The sequence below is a fragment of the Euwallacea similis genome, chromosome 29, assembly GCF_039881205.1.
Source record: "Euwallacea similis isolate ESF13 chromosome 29, ESF131.1, whole genome shotgun sequence".
NCBI lineage: Eukaryota > Metazoa > Arthropoda > Insecta > Coleoptera > Curculionidae > Euwallacea > Euwallacea similis.
Window position 1 is genome coordinate 1,960,626 of NC_089637.1, and position 21,116 is coordinate 1,981,741.

At 32.9% G+C, this 21,116-nt stretch overlaps 1 protein-coding gene across 1 annotated transcript in view; it reads right to left on the reverse strand.

Moving 5' to 3' along the window:
* Window positions 1–4,230: 4,230 nt before the first annotated feature.
* LOC136417673 (uncharacterized) overlaps window positions 4,231–21,116 on the reverse strand; it is a 52,514-nt gene continuing 35,628 nt past the window's right edge. Inside the window, exon 3 of the mRNA XM_066403484.1 lies at window positions 4,231–8,724. Within this exon, the coding sequence (XP_066259581.1) occupies window positions 8,315–8,724 (410 nt within the window). The 3' untranslated portion in view covers window positions 4,231–8,314. The remainder of the gene's footprint in view (window positions 8,725–21,116) is intronic.

A 21,116-nucleotide genomic window follows, 5' to 3' on the forward strand; every position in this document is an offset into this window, starting at 1 on the left:
TGCATGGGCCATTCCTGTCTATCCATTTGCTCGGAAATTTTCTATACAGATATTTTCTGACCAAGCGCTGAAAATGAGCTGGGGCACCATCGAATTGAAAGTATATTCGGGCCCTTATATTTAATGGAATATTCTCAAGAAGAGACCAGAAATCCTTTTTCAGAAATGCTAGAAATTTCCTACTATTCAAATGTCCATTAAAAAAATATGAACCAATTACATGATTGTTAAGAATTCCTCCGAAGACATTCAAATTCTACCTATTCTGACGATCAACTGTTCTGAATGCGTGTTTTCTGTGTCACAATAATGAGAATTATGACGATTTATCAAACCGTTATTATGAAAAGTTGCTTCATTTATGAGTAAAACAAAATCGAAACAATGAATGTCCTCTTCGAATCGTTCAAGGACCCAATGGCAAAAATCAAGTCTACGTTCAAAATCCGCCCCATATAAATGTTGACGAAGTTGGATATAAAAACGGACGGAAATTGAAATTATTTAAGATTCGTCTTACATTCGTACGACATTTTATTGTCAATTTTTCTAGCATTTGTATTAGGATCCTCTTCAATCGATTCTAATACCAAAAATTATTTTGCTTTACTGTCGGTCACAAGTCTTTTTTTGTTTTGTTTTAAATAATTAACACTACCCGAAGCATGAAAATTCCCTAACAAACTATGAAATGAATTTGGATTTCAATCCGGATATTTTTGTTCATAAATTCTTGATGCCAAAAGGCAATTTTGTTGACATTGTCCTATCACTATAATCATCCATAATAAGGTTTGTAATAATATCAACATGCCTGACCTCTCTGTTGATTATCAAGGTGTAATTAATATGTTGTATGATCTTGCCTGTGCATAACAAAGTGCTACGAGTAAATTGTACTACTGAAGTAAATTCCCCCTTCGACTTATGAATCATGCAGAAATAGCATGTACGCCTCGGCTTCATGATCTCATCGTGTCATCTCGTTTATGACACGATACTGCGCCGAGTTGTACATTTTAATTTGGGTATTGGCATTGCGGTGAACAATTTGCACATGTGCGAGAATCGTGCTAACCTCCGCTACTTTTAGTACGTTCCGTATAGAACACCCGTAGGAACGTACAATCTAACTGATGTATTTTTGAGAGCACCTCTGCGAGTACGAATTCTGTGTCATCAAGGCTTGACTTTTTTGTGACGTATTTTATTTATATGTACTACATTGTTTTTATGTTAATTTTCTATTTTATTGTCAAAGTGTTCTACTAGTAACTGGCTCGTTTTGGTAATGAATATGAAAAAACCTTTGCAGTTAATGCCTTTAAACACTTCGCATAAACGATTTTTTTTCTTTTTACAAATTGCATTAACTAAATATGAAAGACTTAAACAAGATGGCGATGTGAATTAATGTCAAAATTCCATGGCTATCTTGACAAATTCATATGGCATAATGTTGAAGCAGAGTATTTTGACATTTTTCTAAAAATTTATGTTTTTTGCGAAAATGAGTAGAGCTAGGTATAGAGAACCCTAATGATAATAGGTAAACAATTAGATTTGGCATCTAACAATAACACAATATACCATGTGCCCCATTTAAATTAAAGGAGTTCTTAACAGTTAAAAGTTGTACGAATTTGGTGCTACTTTTAGAACACTCTGTAAAATTTGGTGACTTTTTGAAAATTTCGGTACAAAATTTGGGCTATTATAGGCTTCATATTTAAATTTCATTTTAAAAACTTAAATATAAGATGAGTGATTGTATGTTGAAAATTTTCTTGCATTTTGGCAAAAACTGAATTATTTCAAAAACCTTAATTAAACTCAACTTTATTTTAATGGTTGAATTAAAAAATGATATATTATAATATACAGGATGTCCCATTAAAAAAATGCAGCTTTGATTAATTACATGTGTTTGGGACGCTCTGCATACTTTAAAAATAATTTTAAAATATAGCTTTAATTCGTTTATATACACTCTAAAAAAGAAATAGTTAAAAAATCTCTTGGTTTAGTCATGAAATTCCGAGGCGTTCCTCGTGGCCCACCTGGTATACATATTTTTTAAGTACTAGCATATTTATTCATAATAAACTTTAAATGATTTTAAAGGGTTGTAATTCTATTACACATTCCTATTAATAATTAATAAACGAATATCTGCCTTTAAAGTAAACAATTAATTAAATACGAGTACTCTTGTGACTGACTGCAGGTAATATAATATACAGAGAGATCATTTAAATTTCACATTTTGCCAGCTGTGGAATTTTAACAAGAGAAATAGAAGATAGAAAGTAAGTCGTAGCTTGATCATATGCCGCAAAATGACGTCAAAATTAATTTTTGATAAAGAAACCGAGTGAGGTTATGTTGGTTGGTTTATTTACTTTTATCGACATGCGTTCTTTTCTTCAATAAACTTCACAACTGATTCGATATCAAATTTAAATGATATCTTTGTATTATTTGTTACATAGATAAGTGTTATTTATATTGTTTTCCTGTTATTGCCTATCATAATCATTAATCCATATAGGTAACTGCAACTGTAGGTTGTCTCGTTATACATAAGTGGTATTCCTTTATTGTTACCTGCTGTTTAATTTAAGTTGTAGTATTCCTCTAAAAATTTGAACAGAGCTTATTTCAAATTTACAGCGTTTCTTCAAAAAAATCTGGCTAAATTATAAAAATTTTGAGTAATTGGAATTATCGTCTTGATTTTAAAATACTCCATATACAGGGTTCGCCATTACTCCGGCCTCGATTCCTGGTGTCTTTGTATAAATATCAATATAAAATGTATAGTACGGTACTCATTTATATTGGAAAGTTATATGATTTAATAATATTTTTGTTTATACAGGGTGTTCCGTTTTCGCTGGGCAGCATAAAGTTATAATTTTTTAAATAGCAATCCACAATTTTTTTACGCCGTTTGATGAAGCCTCAATTTAGAAGAAAAATACATTAAACATTCTTTAAATTGATCGCAGCGTTGCCATATTAGAGCAATTTCTTTTAAAATATAGCATTGGAAAAAAATTATCACAAAATTGGTGTTTTTTGAAAAATTTAAAATTTATTTTTGTAAATTAGTAAATGAAAGTCAGAGGTACTTAAAAACTTTAAAACATTTTTTTAATACAGCATACTTTTTTTGTACGAAAGCGTTAATTTTCAAATTTTCTAAATTGCTGAGACTCATTTTATTTAAATGGTACCTATGATTTTTTCAAGTGTTTCTAATGTAGTTTTTAATTCTCTATTGATTTACAGTATCTTTTCATCTAATATTTACAGTTATGGAGATATTTACAAAATTTCAATCAAATCAATAGAAAATTAAAAACTACATTAGAAATACTTGAAAAAATCGTGGGTACCATTTTAAAAAAAATGAGTCTCAGCAATTTGTAAAATTTGAAAATTAGCGCTCTCATACAAAAAAAGTATGGTACATTAAAAAAATGTTTTAAGATTTTTAAATACCTCTGACTTTCATTTACTAATTTACAAAAATAAATTTTAAATTTTTCAAAAAATACCAATTTTGTGATAATTTTTTTCCAATGCTATATTTTAAAAGAAATTGCTCTAATATGGCAATGCCACAACCAATTTAAAGAATGTTTAATGTATTTTTCTTCTAAATTGAGGCTTCATCAAATGACGTAAAAAAAATTATGGGTTGCTATTTAAAAAAGTATAACTTTATGCTGCCCAGCGAAAACGGAACACCCAGTATAGATAAAAACGTTATTAAATCGTGCAGCTTTCCAATATAAATGAGTACTGTACTAAACATTTTATATTGATATTTATACAAAGACACCAGGAATCGAGGCTGAAGTAATGGCGAACCCTGTATAATCAAATAAAATGCGCAACAAATGCTGTTACGCAATAATTTGTCAATGTATGGCAGCGTTTGATGCGTTGCGCTATTGTGAGACTAGTTTCAAAATTGTTTAAAATATTTTGTGCAACGTGAAAGTTGTGTGTTGTATGCCAAGTTGACTTTCATTGCCCAAAAGTTTTCACTTGCGAAGTTGTAACGCATGCAACTCTGCCATACATTAACAATTTATTGAGCAATAGTATATTTTGCTCAACGTGTTTGGTAGTGATTGGGTTCTTTAAAGAGGACTAAGGTAACGTGGCTGTAGTATCTAGTTTCACCTTTGACACAGAATAGTAAGTGTGTTTGGCATAGAACATTTATTAAATAGAATTGACATATCTACAGTATAACATACAAAAACATTTTTAATTAAGTTATACATATAACAACATTAGGGTGATCATTAAAAGAAAAAACCCTCAGAGTAGGCCGTAAACCGCAAACATAGGGCGTTGATTAAACCATTTATTATTTACTATCAAACATCTCATTTCCCTGACAAACTAATATATGGTCAATTTATCCAAGATATACCCCTCTGATATTTTAACGCCTTTTTGAGGTCTTTTTTCAAGATCATCCTTTATAACATGGTATTTACATATATGCTATTTTTAACTTATTAAAAATCGAGCGGTGCTATGAAAATCAATTGCTTTGCCTTTGTAGAAATAACAGACAGTGACAGTAGCCGAATTTAACATATACATATATGTGGCTCGAAATCTAACAAATAGTAACACTGTGTCAAATATTGATACAAAAATTCAGCATCTGCTGACTAAACTTTAATATTTATTAGGTTTCTAATATACATATCAGGGTGTTTGGTTCACTGATATACATCCGAAAGAGGGTGGCAGGTAAGATGATTTTTAACTTATTTGACTAAATACCGTGCGGCTCTAAATCCCCCTCTGTTCATTTTTTAACAAATTGTTATTTTTTGAAAATTCAAAAGCAGCATTAAATAGGACAAAAAATACTATCTTTTGACATTTATTTATTTTTTTTATGTTGCTTATGTCACCGCTAACGCAAAATTTTTCAACTTAAAAAATCGACCATTTTGCGTTACCTGTAACGTAAGCAACATTTAACAAAATAATCAAACGTCAAAAGATAGTATTTTTTGTTCTATTTAATGCTGCTATTGAAATTCCAAAAAATAATATTTTGTTAAAAAATTAATAGGAAATAGCGGGAGGATACGAATTTTGAGCCGCATGGTATACTATTATACAAAGTGTCACGCATTTTGAGATATCGTAATTTTTTCTATTTTTACCAAATTGGCTGCTTACTTGCATATAAGATATAATAAAAGTGGAACATTTGATCTAACTCAATCTTTTTCGCATAAATTTAGATATGTATTTTATCAAAATCAAACATGTAATGGAATCTACATATGAAAAAAAAAATGGCTCTTTAAAATTTCAAAAATGAATTTCTTGAATATCAAATTTCGACTTTGTAAACGAATTAAAAAAAAATTGCAAATGAAAGAGTCGTTCAAATGTTTTTAAAAAATTCTTTGACTATTGTTCTTTTCAATGATGTATTGAAAGACGTAAACTTAATATTACATACAATATTTAATCAAAAAAGAAAAAAAATTGCAGAAAAAAATTCATACGGCCATTTAACAAATTAAATAGAAAAATAAATAACTAATTATTATTTATGCTTTAATTATATTATTTAATTATGATTAATAACCAAGCTCGAAATGAGAAGCACCGTTTCTAATATTGTACAATGTCGACATCTTCGTCGCATTTCGGTAGTGATTACTTCTAGCTTCATTCTAGCCTTCATTACTTCTGCTGCCTCAATAATTCTTTGGATGAGACGATTTCGATCATGAATTTCCTCATTGTACACCGATTCCTTCATTCGTCCCCGGATATGATAGTTGACTGGCGTCAGATCCGGAGATCTGGCAGACCATAATATCGGTTCATTTCGCCCTATCCATCGTTCAGGAAAGTGATTGTTTAAAAACTTCCTTGTTATTCTCCGATAATAGGCGGGACATCCATCATTTTGAAATATGATTTCCGCTTTTACATATAAAGACACTTCGTCCAAAATGTCTGCTAAATTATTTCTTAAAAAGTTTAAATACTTTGTTGCCTAGCAACATGATATTGCAGACATTGTATTATTCAAAATTTCGTTAGTTGTCAATCGATGTATTTTATTTGGTATATTTAGTGATTTTTCTTTTTCAACGATTTAGATTAATGGCTGCATATTCAAATGATAATATACTGATATATTTTTTATATATGGCAGAGCTGACGGTAACGCAGCGATTATATCATGAAAAATTTACTCAAAGAAAAATACATAACGTGAAAGCATTCACTAATACATACCATAAAATGAGCGAAACTGGTAATTTACATCATTAAGATCCTAGAACGAACAACAAACAACATCGCGCCAAAGTAGATATACAAATATTAAATACGTTTGAAGCAAAACTCACTAAAAGCGTTAGAAAAGCAGCTGAACTACTTAACGTATCAACTTGAAAGGTGTAATCAGTTCTACACTCTGAAAAAATGCACCCTTTCTACTACACTCCCCGTGCGAGCATTTGAGGAAGGAGATCCAATCCGAAGAACGAATTTTTGTCGATTAATCTTATATGTCGATATTGAAGATAGAAGATTTTTTCGCAGGGTTTCATAGACGGACGACTTCAAATTTTCCCGTGAAGGGATTACCAATTTTCATAATCTACATTATTGAGTTGAAGAAAATTCGCATATGTAAAAAGAACGTAGTGTGAATGTATGAACTTGTATAATATTTTTTGCCAGATAATTTAAATGACGAAAATTATTTAGAATAAAAAAAAAATTACCAGATATTTTGTACGAAGTGCCTTTAGATGTAAGAGCGGAAATCATATTTCAAAATGATGGATGTCCCGCCCGCTATCGGAGAACAACAAGGGAGTTTTTAAATAATCAATTTCCTGAAAGATGGATAGGGCAAAATGAACCGATATTATGGCCTGCCAGATTTCCGGATCTGACGCCAGTCGACTATCATATCTGGGGACCAATGAAGGAACCGATATATAATGAGGAAATTCATGATTGAGACCATCTCATCCAAAAAATTAATGGTGCAGCAGAAGTAATTAAGGCTGAAATGAGGCCAGGAATAATCATCACACAGATGCAACGTAGATGTCGACGTTGTGCCAAAAACGGAGATTTTCATTTCAAGTATGGTAATTAATCATAAGTAAATAGTATAATTAATGCATAAATAATAATTACTTGCTAATTTTTTATTCAATTGTTAAATCGCCGTATGAATTTTTCTGCAACTTTTTTTCTTTTTTCTTATGCAACATGAAGTCTGCGTCTTTAAATACATCATTGGAAAGAGCAATGATCAAAGAAGTTTTTAAAGATATTTGAATTACTCTTACGTTTGAATCTTTCTTTTTATTTGCTTATAACGTCGAGGTTTGATATTCAAGAAATTCATTTTTGGAATTTTAAACGGCCATAATTTTTTTTTAATGGAGATCCCATTACATGTTTGATTTTGATAAAATACATATCTAAATTTATACGAAAAAGATTGAGTTAGATCAAATATTTTACTAAATATTTATTGTACCTTATATATTAGAAGTAAGCAGCGAATTTGGTGAAAATCGGAAAAATGACGATATCTTGAAATGCATTACATTTTGTATAATATATAGGTAACTATGTTCAAATTCATTTTACCTACCACCCTCTTTCCGACATGTATCGGTGAACCAAACAGTCTGTATACAACAACATACTATATGCTGAGTAGTATAAATTTGAGGTTCTGGTGATCTCGGAAGCTATGAAAAGTTGGTTAAATTATTGTTGCATAATTTTATAATTATTAATTTGTGTGATATATCTTTTACTGTTACTGAGATCACGTTGTTATACGGGGTAGACTAATTTCAAGACTCACCGATGGTGTCTCGGAATTTAGCCGTGTTTCGACATCATGCATTTATATTCCTTACAAGTAGCGTAAGTTTTCCACGATTTAACTGCAAACGAATATCTTTTATCTTTCTAATTTTTTCAGAAATCCAGCTAGTCAAATTTGAATTTATTTATGCTATAGTGTTCAAGTCCAAATTATGATTCAGCCCCTGGGTAACGTTTTAAATTCAATATATTGCGTCTACAATTTCTACTATTCAAGTCCAGGTTCTGCCACTCTTATTGCTTTAATACTCTAAAATGTTTTATATGATATGCTAAAGTATCCGATTAATGGGGACTACCCCAAGATGCTCTCAATCCGCTTTTAAAGTCTATTAAATCCTTGAAGAACTAATTGGTCCATGCTGCACTACTCTACCCTAAAATCTTACGCACTACTTTCTTCATTTGCTTCTTCATTCTCATCTTGCTCAACATGTACAGCCTTTAACTCGAAACACTCTCCTCGTTGCTCTTTCAACATTAGGCTCACTTCACTATATGAAGGGGGCAAATCAAAGTCTTTCAATCCGAAAATCTCTTCATAAGCTGGAGGGCCGTAGCCCAGAGATGTGGGAGAGATTCCTTTGGATGTAGTGTCGCTGTCTAGGATGCTGGGGGTGCTCCCAGCCATCCGAAGAGGGTTGCGCATCAAGTTTGCGCTCAATTCCAGTAGATCAATGCCTGATTGGTCTGTTTGGAGTTGGCTGAACACTGATCGATCCACCACCAACATTCTTCCATAGGGGAGGAGGATTACTGTTGGGGTGGCGACGCTGTCTGGGGCTGGAGTGCTAGCTGCAATGAAAACACGTCTTTATAGTATGGTTTTAGGACTTTGTGAGTGAGGGGTTATTAAAGCGCACACAGCTTTACAGGGATGTTAGATGCACACCGAGGGCACGACATCGAGTTTACCTTTTTACCTCTTGAGTTTTCGGGGGGGTTGTTATGACCCCGGTCAGGTCTGTCTGAGAATAGTAGCCTCTAGTATATACTGCAAAATAAAATATCGTCTTCTAGCCTCTGTTAGGGTTAAATAGGTAAACTTGTTAATAGTAACGCGCTCTCAGCTTAGACAGGATAAACCGTATTATATTGTATAAAAAAGGAGTTTTAACGGGCTATTAATTTTCAACTAAATCATACAAAACGTAATTCACGGTCGTAAAGTTCGCAGTAAATCGCCGTTTTACAGATCCACCTGGTCATATAACTGAGTTTTAAGCTATTTTTCTGACCCAAACTAACTGTCTATTGGATAGCAGATAAATATAGATTCCTTATGTGCGTCAGTTTTGGTGCACTTTAATAACAATGAATGCCGAGAAATAAATCGGTCCCAAATCGCCACTCTGTCAAAACAGCTGTAAAGAGTCCAAAGACGACCGTTTTATTTCTAGTGTCATCGCAACTAATTGCTGGCGCACTATTAACCGAATAGTTGACAAATGGGGCTGCCAAAACGCTTGAATGCTCTTAATGCAGCTAAACTCTTCTTGAAGGTGTGTGGGGTGTAATTTTCCTTCAGCTAAAACTGACCTGTCACTAATTTGTTTTTCCTAAGCTAATTCTTCCACGGATTTACGAGGTAGTGGCAGCGTTTCAAGTTTAAATGTAGTCAAAACAAATTTCAGAAAATTTTTCAAATTTTTTAGGTGTTATTTTTGGGTCTAATGACAGTACCGATATGAGTTCTAGATTAAACTTTGATGACCTAGCAATAATGGAGGTCTCGTAACCTGGAAAGTGTAATTAGAAGAATTTTCATTTTGAGGAATTTTAAAAATTGCGAAAAATAAGAATTTATGTGACGTCATATCTTAGAAACTAAACGAGATAATACAGCTCATTTTGAACAAGCTGAGGTATTTTCTCCTCTACTCCCCTAAATGTCAGCGTCCGAAGTCGCCAAAATAGGACAGGTCATAGACCTGGACCTGCTTAGAGTGTCCAATATGCAGTAAGTTCGTCATTGGCGCACCACCATGTTTTAAGTAATCTTACAAAACTATTTCGCCCGTTTATTCTTCTTTTGGTCCTTGATTTTAAAGTGCGATTAACGTGTCCTTGACTTTACTGTAGACATTTAAATGGAACATTTATGTAGATATTCCAGAGAACTTCTATAGCACACAACAGACATACAATAAAAACCATTAACGTATGTAGACATATCACGGTTTATCAAGTTTCGGCAATTTTCCAAATTTGTTCTTTCATATGGTGTGTTTTTACCTGTAGAAAATTTTGATATGCATTCCCCGTTTGTTCTTTTTTCAAGTGCATATTTTCGTACTTACACTGAACTCTATTTCAGTCAGTGGCGGATCTAGGGGTAAGTGGGCCCCCGTACGCAGTACTGAAATTTTTTTAGGTGGAATTTTCGGTCTAGTCGAATAATGTAATCATTCATATTAACAGTAATTACACAGTGTACATTCCGTTCCAAAATTAGGGAATATTCAAAAACGTATCTGTGTATATTAAATTCGATGACCAATATTTTCCTGAAATATAAGTCTATATTACAACTTTTTCACGAATCGAAAGACCATTCGCCAATAGTTTACCTGGGAAGCCAATAAATTTGGGGTCATGTTGAATTATTTTTAAAAAAAAGTTTGTCACTCAAATGAAAAGTTTAAATGTGGCTTCTATACTGCAAGTTTAAATGTTATTTATTTTGACCTCCCATCTGCAAAATAATCAATTTAAGCGTCGCTTTAGAGTTAAGCCAGCTTGTGGACTTATGGAGAATATGGGAAAATTAAGATTTTTGTTTACGATCACAACAGAAAGAAGAGCTGCTACAGGTAAATTTGTGACTGTGCCAATCGTATCTTATTGATTTCATAGACAAAGCTACTGTATTAAACTAAAATTAATAGATTTGTAATTGCTGAGGTGTATGGTTTCGTTAGAGGCTTACATCAGGAAGAATGGACCCTAATGTGTTGGGCCTAGAGAAAACCCAAAGTGCTATATCGAAAATTTTGGCCAGATGCAGGGAATCAGGAACGAAGAAAAGTAAAGAGGGACAATGAGAGGAAATTTTAAAACTTCAAGGTGTGAGGAATAACTTCACTTCTAGCGTTGAACTTCGGCGGAACTTGATGCAATGCACGTGAGGCCTCTTACTGCTGGCTTTAAGCCGGATTTGTGCACTCGACTTAGGATTTGGCTCTGATGCCGGCTTTGAAAATCGGCGCAGTAACATAACTTGACAGCTCAACGTATATTCTTGAAGTTGGATTTGGCGTTGTGCCTTAATTAAATTTTTTACTTTGTGTTGTGAAGTTGGGAAGTTGTGATTTACCGAACATCTGTCCTTTTAAAAAGTTTTTCATTGCATAAACGAGAAGTTATTATTATAAGATCAAAAATCAAAAGTCAACGACTTTTAATTTTTATACCAATGCCAATACAACAATGCCGCGCTATAGTTTTGCTACGAGCGCCAACCTCAAAAACATTAAATTGATTTACTTTGGATGACAGCCCAAACCTATAAAATTGATGGTTAGTTAACCATAAAATTTTTTAGTTTTTTCCAACTAGTTAGTTAGAAAGAAAATATTTCGGGCAGGATTGCCATATTTCTTAACATCAAATTAAAAATTATTCGGCAAAAATTCAACTTTTGTGTGAAATTTCCTCTGAAATTAATTGCTTAGCATTAATGTTGTCAAATTATTAATTTTTCTAAAATAGATTATTGAGAACACCAGATGAGACCGTACGAACCGGCAGGCGGTCTCCAACTTCACCTTGCTAGATAGCATTAGTTCCCCTGGAGTGAAAAAGAATCGGTACGTTCTTTTCCGCAGTAATACGTTTAATATAATTTTAAGACATCTGTTACTTATAGAGATAGTTGGATCATGTTGTAGCATGAAATTAATTTGGAGGCAATAACAGAATTCGTCTTTATAGAGTGATTGATAGCTAACCGATACAACAATGAAATCCGTCGACTCTATGTTGTACCATTTGTTCCATTCGCAGGTACTGATTTATTTATTCATGGATAATGATATAAAGTCAAATGCAATAAAAATTGTACGAGGGTATTGATCCAAGATGGAGGTTTCAGTGATTGTTTGACCACTTCGAAGCCCAAATCTTAACCTCCTTGAACATTACTGGGATCAACTAGATAGAAAAGTGAGGGATTTAAACAGACTTTCGTAAATCCTGATCGAAATAAGAATCTCGCTGCCGATGTTAAAAATAGACCAGGATATTATCCGACACCAGATATTGAAAATGTTAAACCACATAATATATATTTATAATAGAAAAGTAATTTCGCTAAAACTCTGGTTAAGCGCCCAAACATGTTTTTGATAATTAGACTGCGCCTACCTCTTACCTCCCGCACCCGCTGGTAGCAACCAAAGCAGCAATTTTAGTTATGTATATTAGCGTCCTATGGGGCAATAAGAGTGAGCTAGAATAAATGAATAATACTTGGTTGTTGCGAGTCCTATCGGCGTTGCTTTGGTCTGACTAGATTGAGGTATATGATCAAATCGGTGCGCCGATGCCAATCAGTTATATACAGTGTGTCAATTTGAATACAGACCACCCTCGATATTTCAATGAATATAGAAAATTTGTAAAAATACATCGATTTTATTTTCAAGGGGGATATTTTTTAAGTCGGTTTTCTATTAAATTATATGCACCTTCTAGCGGGGGTGAAAACGACTATTAAAATCTTAAATAAGAAGGGAGGTTGAATTATATCTCATTTGAAAGGTCTTGCAATTACCTTCCCAAATGTACCTTTTTTTTCATTGAGAGGTTTTCAAAAAATCATGTCTAAACCACAAACAAGCTTTGATATCAATTTTATAATATTTCAGTAAAATTGTTTATTAATATTTTAAGCGTTCAAAATGCTGTCCATTATTTTCTAAACGGTAATAAAGTCTGTTTTCAAACTCCACTTTAACATTTAACACACGCAGCTGTAAATCTTCTCTTTAATTCTTCCAAACCTTGAGCTGGGTTTTATAAGTAACAGATTTAAGATGCTCTTAGTGAAAAAAAATCCAGAGGTGTTAAATCGGGCGATCGCGGCGGCCACTCAATTGGGCCTCTTTGACCAATCAATTTTCCAGGAAACCTATCATTTAACTACTGCCTGATAAGAAGAAAATAATGTGGTGGAGTTTCATCTTGTTGAAAGTGACGAAGATGTTCTTATAAAACACTATTACCCGCCGTGTCAACTTGATCTTCAAAATTCGTTGTCATTAATTGATCTATTATCTCTTCTAGCAGATTTAAGCAAAGTTCACCAATTAGATTTTCTTTTACGAATAAACGACCAGTAATTGCATTCTCAAAAATACCAGCCCAAATATTTACTTTTTGTGAATACTGCGTATTACCTTGTTTAAATAGTCGGGAATTTTCATCAGTCTAGTATTGACAGTTTTGTTTGTTACCATGTCGATTAAGGAAAAACGTACACTGATCACTAAAGCAAATATTTTGTAAAGTATTTTGGTTGTTATTTATAAAATTTGTCATTGTTTCACAAAATTTAATATTTCTATCAAAATTGTCGTCAAAAAGTTTTTGAAGAATTTGTGTTTTATATGGGTAAAATTTATTTAACTTTAGCGCTTTTCTTACTGTTTTGTGAGACATTCCTATTTTATGTGCCTCTATGTGAACGTAGATGGCCGGTTTGATAATGAAAGCCTAAAACTTCAATTTGAACTGCTTCATTCGAAGCACGCATATGAACTTTTTTTATTGACAAAGGAACCAGTTTCAGTATGCTTAGCAACTAATTTCAACCCGCATTTATGTTTAAAATCAGTATTAGGATTCTTCTCATTAAACATTTTTGCTGTTTTTCTTGTGTACCTTCCACATTTTTTATAAATGAAAATAATTTCGGTTCTTTGTTGAAGTGGGTATATCATTTTTGTTAATAATCTTATAAGCACATAACTTTTAATCTGCGAAATAAAATTTACTATAATAAATAGTAATTTAACAAAAAAAGTTAAGAATTCCATCGTCATTTTTTAATCGAAAAGTCTTATTACTACTGTTTTTTCTACAAATAGAATATATCAATAAATGCATTTACAAACACAAATAAACAAATAGATACCAAAATAATAATCTTTTGTTTATAAAACCCAGTCATAAGATTTGGAGGAATTAAAAGAAGAATTATTGCGGCATGTACGGAAATTCAAGCAGAAGTTTTTGTAAATGTTAAAGTGCAGTTTGAAAACAGACTTTATTACTGTTTAGAAAATAATGTACAGCATTTTGAATGCTTAAAATATTAATAAACAATTTTTCTGTGATACAATTGATACCAAAGCTTGTTTACGGTTTAGACATGATTTTTCAAACATCTCTCAATAAAAAAATGTACATTTGGAAAGGTAATTGAAAGATTTTTCAAATTAACCTTATTAGACGTTTTCCTAACTTTTTTGTTGTTTTTTTTTCAACCATCTCGTTTTAAAATAGTTACAACACCCCGGTTATCGAATCTCTTAATAGTTTTTGATACAACGTATTTTTTTATGCCAAACATTTCGGAAATCAACTTTTGCGATTTACTAGTTTTATAGGCATTAATCATTTTCAAAAAGCGTTTACCACGTTCATTAACCCTAATTTTGAAGATCAAAACTGGATTTTAATAAATAAATGGTATGATAATTATTTTACAAACGAAACGAACCACCCATATTAATTAATTACAGACGTAGAATACGACGAAGCACTTGCACGCGTCAAAAATACAGTCCCGGGAAAAGACAACATCAAAAGCAAAGTACTGAGAAACCTAACTAAATACACGCACAGACTCATACTTAATTTACTCAACAATTGTATTAGGAATAACTCGATACCAGAGACTTGGAAATTGGGAATAATAATACCCATCCCCAAAACTGGTCTGGACAAGAGACAAACACAAAACTACAGACCTATTACATTACTTCCAGTGTTGAACAAAATATTTGAAAACATCATAAAAACTAGACTTCAATAACTAATCGGAGAACACATACCACCGTACCAATTCGGATTTCGACCTAAGCACCCGACTATGCATCCACTTTTTGTGCTGATTAACAACACAAACTACACATCTCGATAACAATCAAATAGCGTGTCTCTTCATGAACATCAATAACGCTTTCGACAGCGTTTAGCACAAAGGACTACTATACAAATTACACAAGCTTAACATACCTAAATACTTAATACACACAATAAAAAATTAAATCGAAAACAGAAAACTAGAAGTACGCATAGACGGCACCCTTTCCTTTACCTTTCCCCCCGAACAAGGGCTCCCACAAGGATCGCCACTATCACCATTTCTTTACAACATATACTGCCATGACATATATAACCACAGCCTGCAAGACAAAAACAATTTTGACAAAACAGTCTACATACTGTAGTATGCAGACGACACTGCTCTTATCGTACATGTAAGAAAAATATTTCCTTCTTAGGAAAAAAAATTTAAAAAAACACAAATTTAAGCAAGACTTCTTTATTCGGCAAAGATTGGGAATAGAATGCCCTCCCCCATACAAGGTGTCGGAGTCATCCCTGCGCATCTGTTTATCTTCAAAAAAATAATCGCTAAACCTTCCACATTCTTCCCACGCTTACATCCTTTAGTCATTCTCTTCACACCCCCATATGATAAACAGACCCTCTTTATCTTTTAAGGCAACGATCTACTTTAACTAGTACAAGCTTAGTCAATCTCCAATGGGCACTCATAGGTGTCTGTGACATACCACATATGCCCAAAGATAAGACGCAGCTCCATCCTTGTAAGAAAACAGGTTTATTGCTCTTGCCCTAAATGAACCAATAATCAACCCCGTATCACTTTCTTTATGAAAGCTCACATACACTACAAAATCACCGAAAAAACGGTAGATAAACTTCACTCATTAACGGACGGCACAACGACTTGGTTCTACAGATGGAGATTAACACCTAACGCTAACAAAAATCAACTTTTACTACCAAACCATCAAATTAAGGAAAACTCTCCAACAATAATAGCAGATGGTTACCAAACGCAAGCAAAACAGGACGTAAAATACTTAGGGATAACAATAGACAACAAGTTGAAATTCGCCAAACACGTACAAAAAACAAGAACAGAAATCATTAAAAGGACAACTAGAGGACTTTAGAGCACTGACATACAAAGACAGGGGTATTAATACAAAAACGGCCATTAAAATCTTCAACTCCATCTGCAATTATTGGACTATGGACATATACTTAGAGCAAATACTACTGACAAAATAAACACATACAAATGATAGAACAGATTGCACTAAGACTAATTACAAAGATAAGACATCCCGGAAATCCTCTTCACAACCCATCCAATGAAATCTTATACGAACAGACATAAATGATTAGAATAACAAAAAGACTACTACAACTGCAGACAAAATGGAAAGACAACCCTCATAACTGGACTATACGTAATCCCCTTTGCCTAATAAGACAAACGAAACAATCCCGATACCTCTCCCCTCCCAAGACCCTGTTGGAACATTATTCCAATTGAAAATGTGTTCACTTTTCTTTTTTTTTTATTGTTGCACATTATTGATATTGTAACATAGGCAGAAAGACCAATTGGTCGATAGCCTGTTTTTTGCGAAATATAGATTTGTATATATGCTTATATACAGGGTGAGTTTTTTTAAGTGTGTCACGTAAATATCTCTAAAGTTATGAGTGTTAGAAAAAAAAGTTTCAAATAAAAAAGGGATTATATGAAAGGGGAAAACTTTTGGCATCATCACTATTTCGATTCAAGGTCATCTTCAGGCTCTAATCAAGGTCAACTTTGTTTTTTCAAATGGAAACCCAACATTTTTTTGACAGATTCTGATTTATTGTTCAAAACAAACATGTTTTTACTTGAAACATTTTTTTATTCATTTGATAGTTTTGGCACAAATTGACATTTTTAAAGAATTTTGTTCTAACGAAAATGCTTGTATCAATACATTCAAGAGAAAAAATTTAAAAAAAACATAATTTTTAAACAATTCAATCAAAATAAGTGTTCAAAATGATGTCCTTCTACTTCAATACATTTAGCGATTCTCATTTTGAACGACTGTTGGATATTCCAATGGATGTTTCTGGTGGAACGTTACGGCAAGCTACTCATATTCTTTCTTTCATGTTTTCAGCAGTTGTTGGCACTTCAGCGTAGACAATTTCTTTTAAGTACCTCCAAAGAAAGAAATCTGGAGATGTTCAGTCTGGTGAACGTGCTGGCCAGTTAACATAACCACCACGACCAATCCACTTTTGAGGAAACATTTCATCCAATTTTTCCCGAACAACTGTTGCATAATGAGCTGGGCACCCATCATGTTGATACCACATGGTCATTCGTCGATTTAGATTTACTTCTTCCAGAAGTATTGGCAAGTCATGTGCTAAAAAATCGAGATACTTTGTAGCATTAAGATTTCCATCGATAAAAAAAGGGCCAATTAAATGTTCTCCTACAATGCCACACCAAACATTTACAGTCCATGGACGCTGGTTTTCCACCTCTCCCAACCAATAGGGATTTTCAATAGCCCAATAATGCATGTTGTGTCTGTTAACTTGCCCATGGTTTGTGAATCCAGACTCGTTCGAAAACAACACATTCGAGAAAAAATCATCATTTTGTCTGATTTTCCTTTGAGCCCAAGTACAAAAGGTAACTTGGTTTTGAAAATCGTCACCATGTAGTTCTTGATGAAGAGAGAAGTGGTAAGGATGAAACTTATGATTTTTTAAAATTTTACAAACACTACTTTGTGAAATACTAGACTCTTCAGCCAGCTGGCGAGTACTTACATGAGGATCAAGTGCAATAGCAGCTAAAATATCAATTTGATTGTCTTCATTTTCAACGACAGTCTTTGAGCATGCTCTTTTTTGTGTTTCGACACTTCTTGTTGCTCGAAATAAACTAACAATTTTATTGACAAAAGTCCGTGACGGAAGTACGTTTTGTGGGAAACGCTCGGCATGACGCTGCACCGTTGCAGTAGAATTTCTACCTGATTCGCCATAAGCAAAAATAATTTCAATTTTTTCGTCTTTTGAAAATCGCACTGCCATTTTACAATATTTATTATTCTAAAACTGAATTAAAACTGTAAACGAGTAGGACTGTGGGTTCTACTTGTTTACAAATTGATAAAACATCTATTTATTACGTTATTTTATTATTTCTTTATTCGACCATAAACATATTGGAATATCCAACATTCATTCAACATGAGGATCGCTAAATGCATTAAAGTAGAAGGACATCATTTTAAACACTTATTTGATTGAATTGTTTAAAAATTATGTTTTTTTAAATTTTTTTCTCTTGAATGTATTGATACAAGCATTTTCGTTAGAACAAAATTCTTTAAAAATGTCAATTTGTGCCAAAACTATCAAATGAATAAAAAAATGTTTCAAGTAAAAACATGTTTGTTTTGAACAACAAATCAGAATCTGTCAAAAAAATGTGGGGTTTCCATTTGAAAAAACAAGATTGACCTTGATTAGAGCCTGAAGATGACCTTGAATCGAAACAGTGATGATGCCAAAAGTTTTCCGCTTTCATATAATCTCTTTTTTATTTGAAACTTTTTTTTCTAAAACTCATAACTTCAGATATATTTACGTGACACATTTAAAAAACTCACCCTGTATATAGGCATTAATAATTTGTTGTTTAAGATCAGTTGAATAGTGAACATCACGAGGCATAATTGTAAATGATATTTCGTTAAAGGACTAAAGTGAAAAGTGCAGAACATTTAAAAACAGGTTGCTCTTATTTTGTCGCAAAGAATTTTAATGCAAACAATTTTTAATTTTTTTTCTTAATAATAATTTTAAACATTTATAGTCAATGTATTTATTATGAACTACCTTAAGCTTAATATTTATGATGAAAGATTTCATTTTTTATGAAACAATTTTAATTTTAGAGCGAAATTTTAAAAGTTGCTCTAATTTTGCCCGATACTGTATATAAATACTAGAGGTGGAAACAAGTGTTCTTTTGTTATCGTTGTTGAAAATTGTTCATTTTGATCCTTTACATGTTGATACATTTTTTAAATTAACTAAGCGATTTTCATTCCACCTTGTATGTACAAAGTGTCCGAATTAAGGATTTACCACCCTTTAAAATCTTTATTTTTCGGTCGAATTTGATGTTTTTTTTTGTTAATTAGATATTCAAAATGCGCATTTGTTTAGTGGGTTTGATGACTCTTCACCCATACTCGTGTCACCCATAGTCACCAACTGTGTGCATTTTTATGGGATCAAATTTCAAAAAATATTATTAGGGCTATTTTTAGGATAAAGATGAAAGCAGATTCTCAATTAGAATGACCTAAAACCTACCCGTATCAATGTTTAGTTTTCTGCCATATAGTGTGTTCGCGAAACCAATAAAACATATTTTTTATGTAAGCAAATTTTAAAATTGACAAAAAATTTGCCATATATATGTCGGCGCCATCATAAATTTAGCGAATACCCCTAAGTAGACAGGCAGACAAACTCTTTGTATTGGTAGGACCCTACGTAATCGATCGGGGTTCTGGTTTTCTCGCTATTCTGTCGACCAAAAACATTCATTATCATTCTGTATGGTATGACTTCCAGGAACCCCGGGAATAAGGGACACACTTGTGTTTAACATGCAAGGGGGGGCAAAACGGGGCCAGCGGACGAAAAGAAAAATGAAAGTTCAGGAAGAGAGGACAGTAATTATCGAGAGTTGAGATTGAGAGGTCTGGCCCCGGATTGTCACGTCTCTCATCCATTGATTAACATACGGTCTACCTTTCGTGAAAGAGATCAATGGCACAAGACATTTGTCACCCTATACGGTAGTTAGTGAAGATTCGTGTAAATGTAAATTAGTGTAACCTTAGTGACATTCGTTCTTAGTAATAAGTTAGTGGTATTAAGTGACTTTTTCTTGTATTTGATTTACCAGTCATGGCTTCTGGAAGCAATTCGCCTTCGAGTCATCCAACATATATGTATATATGTATATATACAATCTTTATTTCATCAGAAATAGGTTATTGACCAATTGGTCTTTCTGCCTATGTTACAATAAGTTGTATTTTACAATGTTGTTCTTGAATCTGCTTAACTCAAAAAATAGATATTAAACGTGATAGAAGAAAAGTGAACATTTTTCAGTTTGAATAATGCTCCAACAGGGTCGTGGAAGAGAGATATCGGGATTGTTTCGTCTGTCTTTTTAGGCAAAGGGGGTTAAGTATGGTCCAGTTGATTTGGTTGGGGTTGTTTTTCCAATTACTTTGTAATTGTAGTAGTATTTCCATAATTTTAGTCATTTGTGTTCGTACGTACAGCAGTTCGTTGGATGGGTTGTGTAGGGGGTTTTGAGGGTGTCTGATCTTTGTTATTAGTCTTAGTGCAATTTCTTCTGTTATTTGTATCTGTTTTTTTGTCTTGACCGAGGCATTTACCCTCAGCATGTGTCCGTAGTCTAGTAATGGTCTGCAGATCGATTTGTATATGTTAGTGGCGGTTTTGGTGCTGATTCCATTGTCTTGGTAGGTGAGTGCTTTGAAGTGTTTTGTCCTTTTAATGATTCCCGTTCTTACGTTTTGTATGTGTTTTGTAAATTTTAGTTTTTGATCTAGTATTATTCCTAAGTATTTTACGTCTTGTTTTGGTACCGTTATGTGACCGTCTGTTATAATTGTAGGGGAGTTTTCTTTAATTTGGTAGTGTGTTAGTAATAGTTGGTTTTTCATGGCGTTCGGTGTTAGTATCCATTTGTAAAACCAAGCCATTTTATTCTTTGTTAGTATCTGCAGTTTCTCAATGGATTTAGCTGTAGTTTTCTCATGTAGCATGAGTGCAGTGTCGTCTGAGTATTGCAGTATGTATGAGGCGTTTTAAATATTAAACAGATAATTTGAATGTATTATTATACTTCTCTTTTCCTTTCAATCTGCAATATGTAATAATGCCGTATCCACAAAGTAAGTGTACTGTGAAAATAAAAAATATTTTGCTACAGCTGTCAGTTGTCAGGTATTAATTGTTGATTTGGAGCTCGTAATATCATTAATTTAACAGAA